We start from the raw sequence: 20,467 nt of genomic DNA, 5'->3' as shown, positions 1-20,467 counted from the left end.
CAAAACCCGAGGGCACCGAGCCTTCGCAGCAGCTGGCCCTAGGCTCTGGAAAACTCTGCCCCTCCATGTGAGGTCGGCCCAGACCCTAGGGGTTTTTAAATCTACTCTTAAAACACACTTCTTCTCCTTGGCCTTTTAGTCAGAGCGGAGCACGACTCCTGACTTTTCCCTGTGTTTTTTATATATCTGTTGTAATTTATTGTCTTTTATTGTGATTGTAGTAATGTGTTTTTATGTGATTGTAGTATTTATTACATGTACAGCACTTTGGTCCGACAAAAATCGTTTTAAATGTGCTTTATAAATAAACTTTGATTTGATTTGATTCATTAAAGGGGCCCTATTATGGTCATTTTTAGGTTTATATTTGTATTTTGAGGACATGTTCACATGTTTTAATGTTCAAAAAGTACTTTAATTTTCACAAACTGCCTGCCTGCCTGACTGTTGATTGGTTGGTTCACTTAGAGTTGTCCCGCCACTTAACCTATCACATACAATAGGGGTGTAACAGTTCACATAATTCACGGTTCGGTAGTACCTTGGTTGGGGGGTCACGGTTCGGTACGGGTTCGGTACAAGAAGAAAAAGTTTTAAAAAAGTCCCAAATGCATTATTCCAGGTTTGTTTTATTTATTTTTTAACAGAAGTGCAAGTTTCAGTATACAAATAAGGAACTCTAACATTTGAATAATTAGCTGTATTTGAAAGCTAAAAACAAACCACAAACAGTACCACACACACTCAGATGGCCATATTATCTATAATGGCTGAAAAACAAAAAGGTTTCATCAAGCTGTAAAACCAAAAAGAATGTCTTGAAAATATTACAAAATAAATAATAAGAAAGTGTTTCAAGGGCGCATTGCCGTTGAAATATATATGCCAATAGCTTCCGTTATTTATTTTGGTCTTCTTAAAAACAGCGGGATAAGCTGTTGAACAGCTGTTGTCTTTTGCCGGGCTCCGGTGATTGGCAAATCTGGCGGATGCATGTGCCGAATGTGTTGTGCTGCGTGATGTCCGAACCGTGACGGTTCGGGACGAATACGGACACCGTTACACCCCTAACGTACAATGGGTTTGAGTGGATAGGGTTAGGGAACTTTGGGATTTCAGCCTTTGCAGACCATTTACCTGCACCAACATCCTATAACACTATACGGGAAAGGGAAAACCCCAAAAAGCAAAAAAGGGCCCCTTGAACTTATGCTACTATGCTATTAAAGGTGGAGTATGTAATTTATTTCAGAAAAACTTTTTGTTATATTCCATGGAATGCTCTCCATGTGAAACATCCCGATAGCAATGAATATATTAAATACATAAAAAAATGTAATCTGTGGAAGCCGTAGTACTGTAAAAAGCACGACCAATCATTATAGCCGGCCCGATAATAACTGGATGGCCTACCTGCCTGTCAGCCTTCCATCTGCACAAACTTATCTCGTGCCCTCATTGGTCATGTGAAGTGGCAGATTTTTTCCGGTTGTGTATTTTCAAATTCTAGCGCACTCGAGCTGGTGTCTCCAAAATTACCTACCCCACATTTAAGCTTAGACAGTTGAAGAACACAATTGAAAACCACTTACCACGTTTTATACTGCTTTCATAACACATGCATTCAACCATCCCAGCAGTTCAAGTCCTGACCAAGAGAAATTACATTCCCCCTCTTTTTATCCTTTAAACTTTAAAGGAGCATTGAAATGCAATACAAAAAAAACTAGTATAATAAACGAGTGGTCACCTTTCCATTCATTCAATCATTATATTGATAAAGTTTATATAGTAACACATCAATAATCATCCTGTCTAAATAAACATAGTATTGCACAAATTCATTAAAACGTATGTCTATTCAAATTTAAATCAGAACATCTTTCCAGGCAGTCGTTTTGACCCGTCTCGATTTTCCTGTTAAAGCTTTCTTGCTAGCTACTAATAATGTATTTAAAAGGTATTTGCCAGGCAGCAATAAATAACCTGCAATATATATATTGTGGAGGAAGAGCAGTCAATTCCATCAGCAAAAATGATAAAAAATGCAGTACTCAGTACGAGCAAATATGTTTGCAGCTCCAAAGTACAGGCTATCGAAATGATCTGCCAGCTGTTCACCTCATTTTCCCCAACATAATACATTCCTCCCCATTTTCCCTGCATCTACACCTTTTTGTTTCCCCTCCTTTCATATCTAGTTTAAGCTAGGCAGCATGCAAATATGTCTTCTCTGTTTCACTTGATAATTTCCCCTGTTTTCTCAGATTTGTAATAGTCTAGTTCCTTTTGCAGTACAGTTAATTTTACTGGGACAAGTCTTTGATTAAGTGAGAAGTGTTCTAAGCACAAGCCACTTCTTTTTATAGCCAATGATAACATCTACCAAGAGGTCATAACTTCTATAATATTCAACACTTTGATAAATGAACTCAAATCTTTGTTAACAAAGAGATCAAAGGGTTGACGCACCTTTTTAAATCCTTTTTAAATAAACGGCAATCCACTCTTTCATAGTTCACAAAAGATTGTTTTTGTAAATCTTCTTTCCATACGGTTCTTTGTCAGGCAGTAACAAAGGCTTGTGATTGCTACACATAGATGCCTTGAGAGGATAACGTCAAATCTCCTTTGCTCTACTCTTCTTACTAAACAGACGTCTGTTTTCTATAGCCTGCATCTGTTCCTTTCATCATGCTGAATACAGAGGCATAAACATTTTTGATCACAGTGAACCCCCCCATTCTGTGATAGATCCCTTTTGCGCACTCTTTCTCACTTTGTCTATTAGAGTTATTTTTCTCCCCTTTCAATTTAAAACTTCACTCTTCTTCTTTTCTTTTTTTCTCCTGTCACATCTGCACATCTCTTTCAGCTTCAGCTCATACATTATATCTTATCCCATCTCAGCTCATCTTTATTCTTTGTTCTTACTCCTTCCTGAAGCTATTGCTATGGTGCTACGGGATCTCATTAAAAACTTCTCTTTAAGAAAGGTTGTAATATAGTCATCTGGAATTCATTAGAGATTGTATCAGCACACCCTCATTTCCAGAATGTACCAGTATAAAAAATATAGTTTAACTATTTTGTTGAACTCTATACATGTTACAAGCAAGTTGTCAAGCAAGGACTATGTCACACACAGCAACATGTTAGTTTCAGATTGCATTGAAGGAGGTATCAAATGTTGAGCACTGATGAATGTAAGGGGAAGAGTGGAAAACGGATCAGGGATGTCTGTCTGAAGGTCGAACTGAAGGTGAAACTCAGGTTGGGGGTTCCATTTCAGACGTGTTAACCGAATTTGAATAAAGCCCCCAGACTGTACCTAGAATAGGGCACAACAATATGAAACAGATTCCATAGAAAGAGATAAGGTGAGAGAGGATGTAGGGAGGAAAGGATGAAGGGATATGGGGAGTGAGGGAGGGATGAAACGTCAATACAAATGTAGGGAAAGAGTTATAAAGGGTAGAAGGGATTTAGAGAGGAATGTGGAGGGATGTAAGGAAGAAGGGATAAAGAGTGAGGGATGAAGGGATGTGGGGAGGGAGGGATGAAGGGATGTGGGGAGGGAGGGATGAACAGTCAAAGGGATGTAGATAGGGAAGGATGAATCGCCAAGGAATGTTGCAAGGGGGGGATGAATGGTTGAAGGGAGGTAAGGAAGGAAGGATAAAAGTTTAAATGGACGTAGATACTGTAGGAAGGGATTAAGGGTCAAGGGATGTCAAGAGGGAGGGACGAACGGTCGAACGGAATTCGGGTGTGAGGGATGAATAGATTTAGGGAGGAAGAAATAAAGGGATGTATGAAGGAAGGGATAAGTGGATTAAGCAAACTAGGGATGTAGAGTTAAAGTGTCGAAGAGATCTAGTTTGGGAGGGACGAATGAATGGTTGAAAAGATGTAAGGAGGGAGGGATCAAGTGTTGAAGAGATGTAGATAGGGAGAGATGAATGGGTTGAAGGAATGTAAAGAGGGAGGGATGAATGGATCTAGGAAGTAAGGGATGAAAGGGGAACTAGGGAAGGAGATTTAAAGGGTTGAAGAGATGTGGGGAGGGGGGGATAAAGGGTCAAAGGGATGTAGGGAGGAAAGGGTTAAAGGATATGTGGAGGGAGGGATGAAACGTCAATACAAATGTAGGGAAAGTTTTATAAAGGGTAGGAGGGAGGGATGTAAGGATGAAGGGATAAAGGGAGTGAGGGATGAAGGGCAGGTTGTAGGAATGGAAGAAGGGATCCTGGGAGGGAGGGATGAAGGGATGTGGGGAGGGATGGAGGAACAGTCAAAGGGAGGGATGAATCGCCAAGGAATGTTGCAAGTGAGAGATGAATGGTTGAAGGGATGGAAGGAAGGATGGAAGGATAAAAGGTCAAATGGATGAAGATAGGAAGGGATGAAGGGATGTCAAGAGGGAAGGACGCACGGTCGAAGGGGTTGTCAGGTGTGAGGGATGAATGGATTTAGCGAGGAAGAAACATAGGGATGTATGAAGGAAGGAATAAATGGATTAACCTGTTAAGCCCGGGAGCCCCGCCTCCGGGGCAACAAGCAACATATTGCAAGAAACAGTGTCTGAGGGCTTCTTAACATTTAACAACCTATTAATGTGTAATACCCACTTAACGGGAAGAAACTCAGCTGCCTCACGATATAAACAATTTTTACCGAAACAAAACATAAGTCTAACGCTGAGCCTCTGAATTAGCGCTAAAAAGGTCAAATGTCACTTGTTTTGCATCAATCTTGATACAGGGTTACTTATTATATGTTATAGTTTGGATTCCTAAAGCTGTTAGTCTACTATCCCATCATTCAAGGGTGGTTTTCACTATAAGTAATAGTTTTTTTTGGGCGGAAACTATCATTTACATTTTTTGGAAGGGATATAAAGAGGGAATGATGAATGTTAGAGTCAGGAGGGAGGGGCGATGGTCAAAGGGATTTCGGGAGGGAGGGATGAAGGGATTAATGGATGTAAAGAGGAAGGGATGTACTGTAGGAAGAAAGGGATGAAAGTGGAACTAGGGAGGGAGAGGGTTGAAGAGATGTCGGGAGGGAGGGATCAAGGGATATAGAGAGGTATGGAGGAATGAATTGAGGTTGTAAGAAAGAATGAAGAGAAGTTGGTAAAGACGGTCTAGGAAGGGGAATGGATAATTGGGAACAAACAAGGCCCGTCCACACAGCGGCGTGCGTTGAAAAGCTTCACCATTCACTTGAATGGGGTGACGTCACTTTTCGCCGAACTGCATTGTGGGAAGCGAAGCGGAGCTTTGCTGGCGTGGCTCGCTGCAAAAGTTGAGAAATGTTCAACTTTTGAAGCTTCTGAAGCTTCGGTGGAAGCATCAGCCAATAAAATCCTGTCTATGCAAATCTGCCAGTACAAGTGCTAGCCAATCAAACCCCGTGTATGCTGGGAGAGACACAGCGCAGGTCATTTCCTCATATTCCAAACAATGGAGGAGAAATTAATCATAGCGGTCCCTGTTCACCTACCGGGATACAAACCGGAGGGGCCAGGCATGGAGGGAGGTGGCAGAGATAGTGGGTGAAACTGGTAGGTTTTCGCCTGTTTGGGGAGTTTATATCCAGTTTACTTTGTAAACTGTATGTCAGGGGTTGTTGTTGGTCGCGTTGCTCGCGAGAACTCCCCAAGCTTCAGACACGCCCACCGCCAAGCTTAAACGCACGCCACTGTGTGGACGGGCCGTTATGAGTAGTTTAGCAGGTGTTTAGAGGTTTGGATGAAGCCTGGCCCTGCTACTAAACCTAATTGAAGTAATTAAATTGCTTCAAGAAGGCTCACCTGCACCGCACTGCTTGTCAACACATAATTTACCGTAATGCATCCAATACCTTACTGATAATGATCCTTTTGTAATACTCATTACGGGTCTGATAGTTGTGTACTGCAATTGATTGTTCTTTATGTTTAGTACCAGTGGTTTGGATGTGTCTTTTCAGATGTTTTTTGTTTTACAACAGGTGTCTCGCTGTGGTATGATCTACATGGAGCCTCATATGCTGGGCTGGCGGCCCCTTATGCTGTCCTGGTTCAATACCCTGCCCGCCACAGTCAATGCAGCGCACAAAGAGCTCATCACTGGCCTTTTCGACCGCATACTGCCAGCCTGCCTTCTGCTCATTCGAAAGGCCACCAAGGTGCCGAAACATCCTCAGGGAATACTGTTTGTTGTACAGCGTTTTACTCCAAAACATTTAAATGTTCTCTTGCCATCTACAAAAATACATGAATGTCATATTGATAAATGTGTTTTCTTCTCTGCAAGGTATAGCAAAATATAATGGTTTTGAAATAGTTTAGGTTTCTGAATCTCTTCTCGTTGAGTTTGAACGTTTGTTTCTTTTTCAGGAGCTGTCCCCGACCTCTGACACCAATCTAGTGAAGTCCCTGATGAATCTGATGGATTGTATGATGGATGAGTTCCATGATGAAGCAAAGATGAAAAGCATGCATGAAAATGATGTTTGCTCCTGGTTGGAGGTTTGTGGACACACCCACTTCTACTACTGCTATTAATGATACTAATAAATTGTATTGCTCTAATATCCTTAACAATAACATACTTTATGTTAATATTATATTAATTATATATTATAATCCCAAGAGTGGCTACACTACAGCATCACAAAACTATCATGATGGGTTATTTGGACAAGCCAAATGCCCCAAAAGAAGTCTAACAACATTCGAATGTTAAAAATCCTCTGGTATGACACTTGATTCAGCCTCCCTGCAAAATGAGTCGAAAAAAATCAAACCACAACTGCGAAGAAATACCAAAAAGACATTCAAGACTTCAAGAACTACATAAAAAAACAGAGACAAAGTGCAAAAGAAAAATACCAAAGGTAATTAAAATACAGTTAAACATAGATAAATAGATAGATGGACGCTGCTTCCTAACGATCAGTTTCCCAGATGACCTGAGCCTTCTGGGTGTATTAATGTAGCTGAAAATCTGAAATGTATTTTGTCTTAAACCATGTAAATCTTTATAAACAAACCAAATCAATAGTTTGACAAACAAAAAGTCCTCAGAACTGGATTGATGTGATCCATTCTCTTGGTGTTAGTGAAGACTCCAGCAGCAGCACACTGAATCAGCGACAGACTTCTAATAGATTTTTTTGTGAGACACTGTTACAGTAATCAAGTCTACCGAAGAAAAATGCACGGACAAGTTCCTCAAATCCTGCCAAGAAGTAAATCCTTTAATCCTTTATATTCTTAAGGTGATTGTAGGCTTACTTGGTAATTATCTATAATGTGGCAGTTGAAATTCAGTCCATGATCATACCAAGTTTCCGTACTGCTCCGTTGTATTCAACATTGCCGTTTGAGGCTTAGTGCTGACTTTAAACCAAAAATATTAATCATAAAATAAACCTCCTCAGTTTTTTCTTTGTTTAGTTAAAGAGAATTCTGGCTCATTTGACTGTTGATGTGTTCAATACATTCCCTCAGCATTGGCCTGCTAGTCCCCTGGCGACCTCTAAGACTGTCTGATTGACTCAAATCTGTGGTTTGCTAGGATTAATAGCAGGAGAAATCCAGAGTAAGTCAGGAAAAAAGACAGCTCTCTATCATGAAAGGGACTTACAATAGCCCCTTGGACCAGATACACTGCAAAACTAAACTGCATGAACCATATATCGATCGATAGGAAAGCTAATCGCCAGTTTCCATATTATTGTAAATCAAGCTGCTGTTGAAGCTAATTTACTTCCCAGTGGAAGCTTCAGGCACCATTGAGCATTGCTTATAAGAATAAACCAGGACCCAAACTTGTTTGTTGTTTTCTTAATACATCCACGTTGCCAATGTCTAAATCACACACAACCTAGCTAGAAAAAATTGTCTTTTTGAAAGAAATAAAAAAACATACCGAACAATGTCCATTATGTTCTGAGGTTATACTAATTGAAAGAGAGAATTGGACACATCCCTCATATGTTTAGATACATTTAGTTATTTTCAGCTTCATTCATACTCCAATAAACTCAACATCTTTAAATAAAAACAAGAAGTTCACAGATTTGAGAACTAAAATAAAAATAATGAACTGAGTTATTGGCTCTTGCATTGCTATTTAAAAACATATCCACATTTATTTTAGGAAACATTAAACTCAGATTCAGTAATGACCAGAAAGCTTGCCGTTTTCCTTTTACGCATTCTACCTCCGCACAGGATTAGGAAAAGTTTGAGAAGATGAGCCCTTTCCTCTGCCCCCTGCCTGAGTTCCAATTGATTTTTTTTGTCTCTGAATCCTGTCTTGTGGAAGCAGTGCTATTATCCCCATGTGGCGTGCTGACGAATGTCTTTCAACCCTCGCTCCAATGTTTCTCAGCCAGTCATTATCACAGTGTGAATTAATCAGCCTCCTAACAGCAGGAGCCATCATGAGGCCGCTAAGCCTCGTGATGGGCCATTTCAAATTCCTGCAGTATTCCTACTGGGTTTCTTTTCAACAAACACGTCGCTCCATTGTGGATTCTGGTGTCTGTCTCAAAGTAATCTGTACATTGATTAAAGCATTTAGACAACTGCTGTACATTTTAATCAAGTCAATAGTTGTTTTTTTATGTTCAAAACTTTGCCGGTGCAATGAGACTTTTGACGGCAAACATCTTTGCACTAGGATTTTTGATGTTTTACTCTTTTGACAGTATAATAGTATATATTTACATATATCTTTTACTATACGAGCATAATCTTGAAAAATATTGATATCAAGATTAATATAGAGAAACATGAGGCTGGAAAGAAAGAGATACGGCACATTTCTTAATGTAATTTAGCTTACAAATACATGAACTCCTGTACACTCTGTTTGTCTAATGGCTTGTCATAAATATGATGCAAGAACCCAAAATGGTATACAATAGCAAGTCAGTGTACCATTTTAAACCTAAAACAAGTTGCCATATATACTTGTACTTAGGTACAATTATTCTTTAACTGTCACCAATGGTTGTTGTTTTATCCATAACTGCTGTCATGGACCACTTGATATACATGCGTTTGTCCTTTCCTTTTCAACAGGGAATCTTTGTGTTTTGCCTGGTGTGGTCAGTGGGTGCCAGCTGTGATGATTCAGGACGGGTCAAGTTTGACGCCGTGGTCAGGGAGGTAGTGAGCGGCCCTTTGAGTGACGAAACCCGCGCCCTCCATGGCATCCTGGCCACCGTGGAGGCTCCAGCCAAACAGTTCACAGTGGCACTGCCCTCAGAGGAAACAGTCTACCAGCATCGCTTCATTAAAGAGGTAGGCAGGGCTTGTAGTGGAAATTAGTTTTGAGCTACAGTCAGTGCTGCCCAATACTCTGTTTGTTAGCATATTTAACCAACTATGAAGGGTCGTTAACATATTTTGCTTCATGCCATCACATGTTTAGAATCCAAATCATTACAAACGCCCTCTAAAGGTTAAGAAGGACGTCATAGACAGCTGGTCCTCTAGCCTGAGGGAGATACAAGAGGTGCAATCTCTTGACGGAATGTGCCAGGCTCTATGCTTTCTGCTGGGAGTCTGCATAAAAAATAGGGAGACAAAAGGATTCTGAAATGACAATAACTGACTACAAACAAAGAGATCCTCCTCTAGATTGGATCTCAGGCACTAGACTAAAAGAGAAACATTCCTGTATTACATTTTCTTTCTCCCCAGACACTGTGGAAGAATAAATGCACATTTGTATCTTTGTGTGACCTTTAAATATTGTCAGGATTATTTTTCCGTTACATGGCTCCACCTGCATGAATTTGCTGCCAGTAAATACTTATTTTATTATGGAAGATGTTAAACAAAGCATTGTGTTCAAAGCAAAACCAAACTCAGTCCAATTCCCCCATACTGTATGAACTACATTTCAGACATTCTTTTTCTTAGTCTGTTTTGAAAAAAGGTGTTGATAGACAAAAATGTATAATACGTAGATCAACATTTTGTGATATTTTTGTAATTATTTTACAATAAATGTTATTCATTTTCATGGTTATATTTCCTACAAGATTTTTTTAGTCGAGCTAATTGTTACGGCACGTTTTTACATCTTAGAAAAAAATAGATTTGCCCTTACAACTTGGTTTTAGGATAAAAGTAGGTATGGTCACAAATAAAATAACATTAATATTTTTGCAGACAATTGGTATGAACGGGTCAATAAGATAAGAGTTTGTTCTGTTTTGTTCTTCCTCTTCAGGGCCCGGGCAGGTGGGAGCTGTGGACCGATCAGCTGAAGGCGGCTCCCCCCTTATGCAAAGACATGCAGTTCAATGAGATCATCGTGCCCACTGAGAACACGGTGCGCTACATGGCACTGATGGAGCTCCTCATCACCCACCAGAAACCCACCATATTCATCGGCCCCACCGGGACTGGCAAGAGTGTCTACATCACAGTGAGTTTATGAATGTAAAGTTTGGGAAAATGTACGTGTGTTTGTGATGAGCAGAAAGCTATTCAAATTGAGAATGATGCAGAAGTACCACAGCCACAATATTTTCTATCAGCAATAGTTACTTAACATTCATTTTGATATTTTTGAGTGACCAAACAGAACAAATAAATATCTTTTAAAAGATGTTGCACACATTTTAGGTGTTGCAGTAGCTTTATTTTGTCAGAAAGACTAACACGTACTTTGTAATTTTTCCCATAAGTCCCCATTGTTTTGCTGTAATAAACGAGGTGTAGACAAAAACATTGTCCTTGATACAGACAAAAGACGATTTTAGAACGTTAAACAGAGACAAATGATAAAATACAGAGGAAGACCGAAACAAAACGGATAATACAACATGTGATTGGACAGTTGGATTTGTATGCTTTCTGTGTATGTGTACGTGTATGTTAAAATGGCTTCAATGGAATTTAACAACAAACAAAAGTCGTCCACAGATTTGTGTTACCTAAAGGCGCCCCTACAATATTAAATACATTTGAAATTAGCGTCGTTGAGTTGCATTCATGTACACCCGCTGTGTAGTCCATTCAAGATTTGGTATTTTCAACCAAAACCTCCTATGCTACTAACAGCACCTTCCAGTAGCATGAGTGAGCATTTATTTCTGTAGTTCCGGCCTCGGGAAGTGTAGAAATCATTTGGAGGCAACACAGCTACTCACCAGGTGTGAAAGGGGCCACCTTGGAGGAATACTGAGTATCTCTGCAGACCTTCAGCTTTTTATATCAAGGACTTACCCCCCCTCCTTCACTACGGTTCATTAGTTCATTCATTAGTGTGCTCAAACTTGAGACTCTGGGGTGAATAGAGATCAGCTGCCTTGTTCTCCACTTCCTGCCTGCCTGTCCCAAGCCTCTACCAGCAGACCGTGGCTGTAAACCCAAATCTGGCAGGAGCAGCACCAGCAGTCAGACCAAAAATGATGACATCACCCCCAGTACAATCAGACACAAGTCTCCTTAACTCACTGTTAAGTGAGATAGAGAGAGGCCTTGCCACTGGATGATCTAGACAAAAAGAGGCTCATCAGGGGTGGACTGTAATAGTGTACATTTGATTAACTACTGCACTATTTTGACATACTTCTACTCTACTTGAGTATTTCCATTTATGCTATTTTATACTTAATTCCACCACATTTTGAGGCAAATATTGTACGTTTAACCTAACTACATGTGTAATGGCCATTTAAATATCCCAATTTCTCCATTAATACTCAGGTGAGACACAAACTACGGTCGTTGGATGCAGTTTAGTGTTTATTGAAGAGGTTGTACAATACCAAGGTTTGATTCTGCATCTGGTAAGAACGGTGTGTTATCGCTCTTCCTGTGCCCGCCTTTTCCTGTCACCTACAGTATGACCCCATGTATACAACCCGTGCAGCTAAACCCCGCCAAGTGTTCAAAACAATAATGCATGATAAATCTAGACAAAATAAACTGACACGCCAACAATAAACATCGATGTCTCCTACAAGATGTATTTAACACTTATTTTCACACTTGATCCTAAGGCCAGCTATGTCATGTGCTCTGGACACACATGGTACATGGAAACAGCACCATAAAACCTGATCAAAACCAACAGATCATCCTAGACTACGTTTGTTTTTTCTGCTCTTATAAAAAGACAAGTGAAGGCCGTTTGCCGTAAGGGCATTTTATCGAATGGCCACTCATAAATGCCTCTTTAAGCATCAAAGTGAAATGCCCTTTTTTAAACCCTCTTACAGAATAAAAAAATTAATTGATTTCACCCCTTTGACACGCAGAACATTATTTAAGATTCTGTCCTCAGAGGGCAACTAATTCCCCGCTTCATTACAAAGTCACTTTCAAGGATTAAAACTGCGATCCAGTTCTGATCTAATGAAATACTCACTAAATGCCACATTTAATTAGATTACAAAGCTTATCACAAGCATTTGCCAGGATCAGCCTGGAAATTGCCATTTAATGTGTACTCTACCTGAACAGGCTCTTTGGCATGCTAATTAAGAATAGAGTGTGAAAATACATATCAATAAATAGATTTACATTTTCAACAGCATTAACATCTAGCTTTTTCTTTGGTGAAAACTCCTGCACTATGAGATTTGATGATAAACAACTCTGTTTATATTTCCAATGTCTTATTTCTCAGGACTTTCTCTTGAACCAGCTGGAGAAGGATGTCTACAGCCCATTATTCATCAACTTCTCAGCCCAGACCACAGCGGCACAGACACAAAACATTATTATGTCAAAGCTGGATAAGCGGCGCAAAGGAGTCTTTGGCCCCCCTTTGGGAAAGAAAATGGTAAACCCCTTTTATTGTGTTCATATGAAGTCTTTTGTTGGTATGCCTTTTCCCATTTGTATTCATATCAGTAAATGGGTCACTCAAATTGTGACATTTGTACATTTTTTTTGTTTAGCTTTTATCCAAAGCAACTTACATACACTTCAATACTGTAGATGGCTACATTCCTATGGTAGCATTTATGGGTTAACATCTTGCCCAAGGACACATCGACATGTGGACTACAAGGTCAAACCATGACCCTCTAATTTGTATACGTCCATTTACATGCAACATGCGCCAAACTGTACATCTAAACAAAAAACAATAGTCAATATCAAAAACATTGTGCTTTATTTGTATATAATCCTATCCCAAATATACTATTGTCTACTTCTCTTCAAAAACCATCACATCCACCACCCACTCCACCCTCACCGCCTGCCTTACGGATCTCGAAACATGGATGCAAGAAAACTTCCTCCAACTCAAGTGCAATAAATCTGAAATAATCATCATTGGCCCAAATTCCCTCTCCCGCTCTGCCAGTCATTCTCACTCACCATCGACGGCTCAAACGTCACCCCCTCTACTCAGATCCGCAACCTTGGTATCCTCTTTGAGCCCACACTCTCCTTCCTGCCACATCACCAAACCCTTTTCACTTAAAGAACATTGCCCGTCTCTGACCCTCCCTCTCTTTTACCTTGGCTGAAACCCTCATCACTTCTAGACTCGACCACTGCAATAGCATCCTATACTGTTCACCCAGCAAAATCATCAATAAATTCCACTATGTCCAGAACTCCACAGAGACTACATCACTCCGGCCCTCCAAAACCTCCCCTGTCTCCCGGTCAAATACAGGATTGACTTTAAAATTCTGATCACCACATACAAAGCTCTCAACAAGCTGGCTACTCCTTATCTCTCTGACCTCCTCCATCCTCACAACCCCACCCATTGCCAGCTCCGGAAATGCAAACACCCTAAAGACCACCAGGACTAAGCTCGGGATCTGGGGTGATCGGGCCTAATCTGCTGCTGCGTCCTCCCTCTGGAACGCCCTCCCCCTTCCACATCAGACAGTCAACCACCCTGCCATCATTCAAACAAGCACTCGAAACCCACCTCTTTGTATTGTTTCTAATTCACTACATCTCATCTTTGTTTGTTTAACGTTTGACTTTCTAAGTGACTTTGGGTATCTAGAAAAGCACTTTATAAGTTGAATGTGTTATTATTATCATTAGTATCATTATTATTCTTATATCTAATCACCAGGTGATATTTGTGGATGATGTGAACATGCCGGCCCGGGAGGTTTACGGTGCCCAGCCCCCCGTGGAGCTGCTGCGCCAGTGGCTGGACCACTGGAACTGGTACGACCTGAAGGACTGCTCCATGATCAAGCTGGTGGACATCCAGGTCATCTGCGCTATGGGACCACCGGGTGAGTAGCAGCAGAAGAGTATAGAGTGGTGCAATGATGACATATTTCTGTAGGCTGACCTGGAAGTAAGCATCGCTAGGGCTCCTTCAACAAAAAGCTCTGACATTTTTTCACCACCTCTGAGCTAAGGCGGCTAATGTTTGGCTTGGTAGCATTAAGTAGTCTAATTTGGTCACCTGTTAGCAACTGCTGTTTTTATGTCAAATTGAAGTTACAGACATTTTCCAGTGGGATATTAACTGAAGCTTTTTATGTCGTAGAACAAAATGTTAATATCTTCTATGCTTATAACTGCAGACCTTATTTTGGGCATCTAACAAAAAACCCATACAAAAAACATTGACTTCAACGGAGCCAACCGGAAGTCGCATAATGCTGACTCATTTCAGATTTTTTTGGACTCATTCCTGCACCACTGTATTGTCACAGAAATCATACCAAAGCCCTAGATTGACAAAAGTCAACAAAAGGCATCTATTTGAGTGAAAACCTTTTTTCAACTGTCTCTAAATTGCTGCTAAAGTGCTATTGAGTCAATGTCACAAACCACTGGCTGCTGTTCTGTGCAGCCCGTCACTGCCTTGAGGTGTTTACAAGTGTTTACCACTTCCGACTCTACTACAACTACCAGTGTATACACAAAGCACCCATGTCAACTGAGGCATCTGGCTGCGACAGCTGCAATAGAGAGCAAAGGAGGGGATGGGTGCCACACTCAGGTGCCCTCAAAGCTTCAGTCTCTGCTGCTGTTTATAGTTGTATTTAATTTTCTAGGCTGCTGCCCATTACAGCTGTGGGGAACAATGAACCCACCCCAGGGAAACCATGAAGGAGGCTTCTTTTGTGTTTTACCCTTATTTTAAATTAAATAACACCTTTTCACAGTCATTATAGTGGTGATTTACACTTGCCGTATTAATGATATGAGTTGGCTAAAATGATTTATCAATGTGCTATTGTAAACTTTGGTACCTCGAACATGACCAACACGTAGCTAGTAGGAAGAATGTCTGTCAGCGGTCCTCAAACTTTCCTTAAGACACCCTGAGACATACAGTAACTGGTTTCCCTGTCCATGTCCAATGTTGAATGTGGTTACCGGAATAGTTTAACATTATTTAGAGCATGAGAGAAAAATGTGCAGCTTTTGGGGTTCATTTGCTGATCCACCATTAAGATGGTCAGTGGTTCCATCCTCAACTCCTTCAGTCAATATGTTGAAGTGTCTTTGGGCAAGATGCTTAGCCCCAAATTGCTCCCGTTGGCATATCTTCAGTATTTTTGTATATACAGGACTGTCTCAGAAAATTAGAATATTGTGATAAAGTTCTTTATTTTCTGTAATGCAATTAAAAAAACAAAAATGTCATACATTCTGGATTCATTACAAATCAACTGAAATATTGCAAGCCTTTTATTATTTTAATATTGCTGATTATGGCATACAGCTTAAGAAAACTCAAAAATCCTATCTCAAAAAATTAGAATAGTTCCTAAGACCAAGTAAAAAAAAAAGATTTATAACAGCAAAACACAATCAAACATTTGAAAATGTCCATTAATGCACTCAGTACTTGGTTGGGAATCCTTTTGCACGGATTACTGCATCAATGCGGCGTGGCATGGAGGCAATCAGCCTGTGGCATTGCTGAGGTGTTATGGATGCCCAGGATGCTTCAATAGCGGCCTTTAGCTCATTAGCATTGTTGGGTCTGGTGTCTTTCAGCTTCTTCTTCACAATACCCCACATATTCTCTATGGGGTTCAGGTCAGGGGAATTTGCAGGCCAATCGAGGACAGTAATGCCATGGTCAGTACACCAGTTACTGGTGGTTTTGGCACTGTGGGCAGGTGCCAGATCATGCTGGAAAATGAATTCCTCATCTCCATAGAGCTTTTCAGCAGACGGAAGCATGTAGTGCTCTAAAATCTCTTGGTACACAGCTGCATTTACTCTGGGCTTGATGAAACACAGTGGACCAACACCAGCAGCTGACATGGCTCCCCAAACCATCGCTGACTGTGGGAACTTCACACTGGATTCCAAGCAACTTGGATTTTGCTCCTCTCCAGCCTTTCTCCAGACTCTGGCGCCTTGACTTCCAAATGAAATACAAAACTTGCTTTCGTCTGAAAAGAGGACTTTGGACCACTGTGCAACTGTCCAGTGCTTCTTTTCCTTAGCCCAAGTCAGACGCCTCTTCCGTTGTCTTGAGTTCAGAAGTGGCTTGACCATGGGAATACGGCTATTGTAGCCCATTTCCCGGACACGTCTGTGAACAGTGACTTTTGATACCTGGACTCCAGCTTCAGTCCACTGTCTTTGAAGCTCCCCCAAATTCTGGAAGCGACTCTTCTTCACAATGCTGTTAAGGCTGCGGTCATCTCTCTTGGTTGTGCAGCGTTTCCTGCCACATTTCCCCCTTCCAACAGACTTTTTGTGGATGTGCTTTGAAACTGCACTCTGTGAACAGCTTGCTCTTTGAGAAATTTCTTTTTGTGTCTTACCCTCCTGATGGAGGGTGTCAATGACGGTCCTCTGGACAGCAGTCAGATCAGCAGTCTTCCCCATACTTGTGATTTAGTTTACTGAACCAAGCTGAGTGTTTTTCAAGGCTCAGGAAACCCTTGCAGGTGTTTCGAGTTAATTAGACGATTCAAGTGATTCGTTGAACACCCTACTAGTATACTTTTTCATGATATTCTAATATTTAGAGATAGGATATTTGAGTTTTCTTAAGCTGTATGCCATAATCAGCAATATTAAAATAATAAAAGGCTTGCAATATTTCAGTTGATTTGTAATGAATCCAGAATGTATGACATTTTTGTTTTTTTAATTGCATTACAGAAAATAAAGAACTTTATCACAATATTCTAATTTTCTGAGACAGTCCTGTATAAGTCGTTCTCTTAGCATCAGCTTAATGTACATTTAATGTAATATGTAGCACTGTCATATAGTCTTTACTCACTTCAAAACTGAAATAACGATATTATTATAAAATAAAAAGAGAATAGAACAGTATTGGCTTTACTTTAAACTGTTTTGGGCAAAGAGTCTCACTAAAGAAAAATGGTTAACACATATTCATCAGATGTGTTATCTTTTTCAATGAAGATATTTTTTGTTTTCTTGTCCTGCTTGTTTAGGCGGAGGGAGAAACCCCATCACGTCTCGGTACCTGCGCCACTTCAACATGATTACCATTAATGATTTTGATGAGAAGACCATGTATACAATCTTCTCTAGGATCTCAGACTGGCATTTCAGCATACGGTAACTACGTAGCTTGTTCAATTTATTACGTGATTTTCCCCAAATGTTCCCAATGTTAAGGAATAATCATAATCCACTGAGCTGCTCTAACGCCTTGTGGGCATTTAACACAACAATTATTTAAGTCCTTGGGTAGTGCTTATGGATCTTTTATTGACAGAACGATCTGTAAATAATGACTTACCAAAAATCATTTAGCCTACAGTAAGGAGGATGAATGTAAGTTATTAAACAATTATTTAACATTGGTTCGTTTTTCAATAATTAGGCAATTTCAGTGCTTTTTCTCCTCACTTACTGCAACAGTGTTAACCATAGAGTGCACAAGTAAACATAAATGTGTTAAAATTGTTTAAAGCAACCTAACCTCACCTGCAAAAAGAAATATCTCTTTTCATATCGCATTTTAACAAGATACTTGCCTTTCTGCCAACTCATTATTAAAGCCATTGATAAAAGATAAAAAAACATGAATCTTATTTACTTCACGTATTCATTTAAAAACTGTACAACAATAAACGATATAATTCTAACTATTACATCTACAGGTTTCCTTTCCCCAAGCTATTTGCAGCTCTGACCTCTCAGATCGTTAGGGGCACCATGTCAGTGTACGAGGAAGCCACCAAGAACCTGCTCCCAACGCCCACAAAGTCCCATTACTTGTTCAATCTGCGCGATGTCTCCAGGGTCATCCAAGGCATCTGCCTGTCGCGTCCAGAGAGTGCAGATAACCCAAGCGTCATAAAACGGCTCTGGGTGCACGAGGTAACATTGTACACCACATAGAGTGTGGAACAGCTGACAGCTCCTTAAACGTGTAAATAAAATAGAAATGTATGAAAATACAAATAGTAGAAATATATATTGCTATAGTCAAGCTTAGTCGGCCTGTTAAGGTGTGTTCAGAACAAACGCAAAGCAGATTTTTCTAAATACATACAAAGGCAATGTAAAGACAAAGATAGATGCAGATTTGCACCTGACAATTCAAATAAAACTCAGATCAAGTTGAAATGTTTCAACTACATCAAAAAAATGTTGAACAAAAATGTTGTCGCTGTTCTTAGGATAAAGTTATGAACCCCGGACTACACAACATTTCAGCCATTTCTTGGAGTTCATTGACAGGTACAAGGGTGGTTATTTTGGTCATGGCTGGTTAAAAAAAAATATTTTGGCAAGTATGGTGTATCTATGGAGGTGAGCCGGAGTAAGAGCAAATATGTGTGGGTTTGGAATAACTTCAAAAAAGATCTAGCGGCCAATTTGGCGCAATTCATTTGGGCAAACATTTGCTATGTGTTTGGTCTGATCACACTGGTATTCCTTTGAAATTGTCTTTGTTGGCATCTCTCTAAACCTTTCCCACTGTATCATTCACTCTTTTCTTGTTGATCTTCAGGTGCTGAGGGTTTATTATGATCGTCTGGTCCAAGACTCAGATCGCTCCTGGCTTGTAAGCCACTTACAGGTGGTGTCTCAGAGCCACATGAAGGAAGACTTCCATCAGCTCTTCCAGCATCTTGACCAGGACCAAGACGGGAAGGTCACAGAGGACGACCTACGCAGCCTCATGTTCTGCGACTTTCACGACCCTAAGGGCGACGACCGCAACTACCGCGAGGTGAACAACCTGGACCAGCTCCGTCAGGTGGTGGAGTCACATCTGGAGGAGTACAACAACGTCAGCAAAGCACCCATGAATCTGGTGCTCTTCCGCTTCGCCATCGAACACGTGTGTCGCATCTCTCGCATTCTGAAGCAGCCGAGCGGCCACGCCCTGTTGGTGGGCGTGGGCGGGAGCGGGCGGCAGTCTCTCACACGGTTGGCTGCCCACATGGCAGAGGCGGAACTTTTCCAGGTGGAGATTTCCAAGACCTACGGAACCACAGAATGGCACGATGATCTGAAGCTCATTATGATGAAGTCCACACAGGGGGAAGCTCATGGCGTTTTCCTCTTCACGGACACTCAAATCAAAATGGAGTCATTCTTGGAGGACGTTGGTAACCTGCTCAACACCGGTGAGGTAAATTGGATGGATGTTTGAGTTAATTTATAGATTACATAAGATAAAAGCAATACATATGGATATATGCAGTGGTGGAATGTCACTAAGTACATTACTTAAAGGGGACCTATCATGCACTTTGTGATGTCTTTTATACATACATATGTATCCCCGGTGCGTCGGGGAACTCACGCAGCGTCAGAAAATAAAACCCTCTCTCTTTTCGTTGCTATCAGAAACAAAGCCTGACGTGTTTTGGACGTCTTTGTTTACATTAGCAAGCCTCGCTAACACTCAGAGCTAACCTGTACTGAAGAGCACATGTGTTTAAAAAGCAGGTAATAAAAAAGGAACTCACCTTGCAAGAGAAAAAGCATTTGAGCTCCATACTGTTTCAGAAATAATCCTTGACGTGGTTTAAACAGGATGGCGTTTTATCACTGCAGAATTTAACTTTATCTCCGGTAGAATTCGGATCAGGCATTAGCTCCGCCTCCTCTTATTTATTTTTTTCAAGCTAAAGACCCAAAATCTGCGTTTCTCTAACAGGGCTTCAAAAGAGGGGTTTGAGCAGTATGAGGGATGGCTACAATGGATGATCTGTTTGGTATTTTGAAAAAAAAACTTCACAGACATGTTTTGTATAGGTATGGCCCTACAATATATATTTCAACTATAGCATGATAGGTCCACTTTAAATACTTTTATTTACAAAATAAATGAGGTACTTACATTTAGCTTGTGTGGTTAAGGTTATCCCACTTTCATATGATGCTACATTTTGTAGGCAAATGCTGTACTTTTTAATAATGTGCATTTATTTTACAGCTTTAGTCACTAGCTATTTTTCAAGGTTATATTATTTGCACAAAATAGAAGTCAACTAACAAATGATTATATATGATCAATCATAGGTAAGCTACTCTGCTAGT

At 40.5% G+C, this 20,467-nt stretch overlaps 1 protein-coding gene across 3 annotated transcripts in view; it reads left to right on the top strand.

Annotated features, from left to right (window-relative positions):
- dnah7 (dynein, axonemal, heavy chain 7) overlaps positions 1–20,467 on the top strand; it is a 106,583-nt gene that overhangs the window by 47,916 nt on the left and 38,200 nt on the right. For all 3 annotated transcript variants that reach the window (XM_079663851.1, XM_079663852.1, XM_079663850.1), the window contains 9 exons: positions 5,998–6,174; positions 6,386–6,517; positions 9,083–9,304; positions 10,242–10,439; positions 12,651–12,806; positions 14,073–14,241; positions 17,395–17,521; positions 18,070–18,289; positions 18,927–19,553. In XM_079663851.1, coding sequence (XP_079519977.1) covers positions 5,998–6,174; positions 6,386–6,517; positions 9,083–9,304; positions 10,242–10,439; positions 12,651–12,806; positions 14,073–14,241; positions 17,395–17,521; positions 18,070–18,289; positions 18,927–19,553 — 2,028 coding nt within the window. The remainder of the gene's footprint in view (positions 1–5,997; positions 6,175–6,385; positions 6,518–9,082; positions 9,305–10,241; positions 10,440–12,650; positions 12,807–14,072; positions 14,242–17,394; positions 17,522–18,069; positions 18,290–18,926; positions 19,554–20,467) is intronic.

The sequence above is a fragment of the Notothenia rossii genome (genome assembly GCF_949606895.1).
Source record: "Notothenia rossii genome assembly, chromosome: 2".
Lineage (NCBI taxonomy): Eukaryota > Metazoa > Chordata > Actinopteri > Perciformes > Nototheniidae > Notothenia > Notothenia rossii.
Note: the sequence above shows the minus strand (reverse complement) of the source record. Positions and strands in the feature narration are given on the sequence as shown.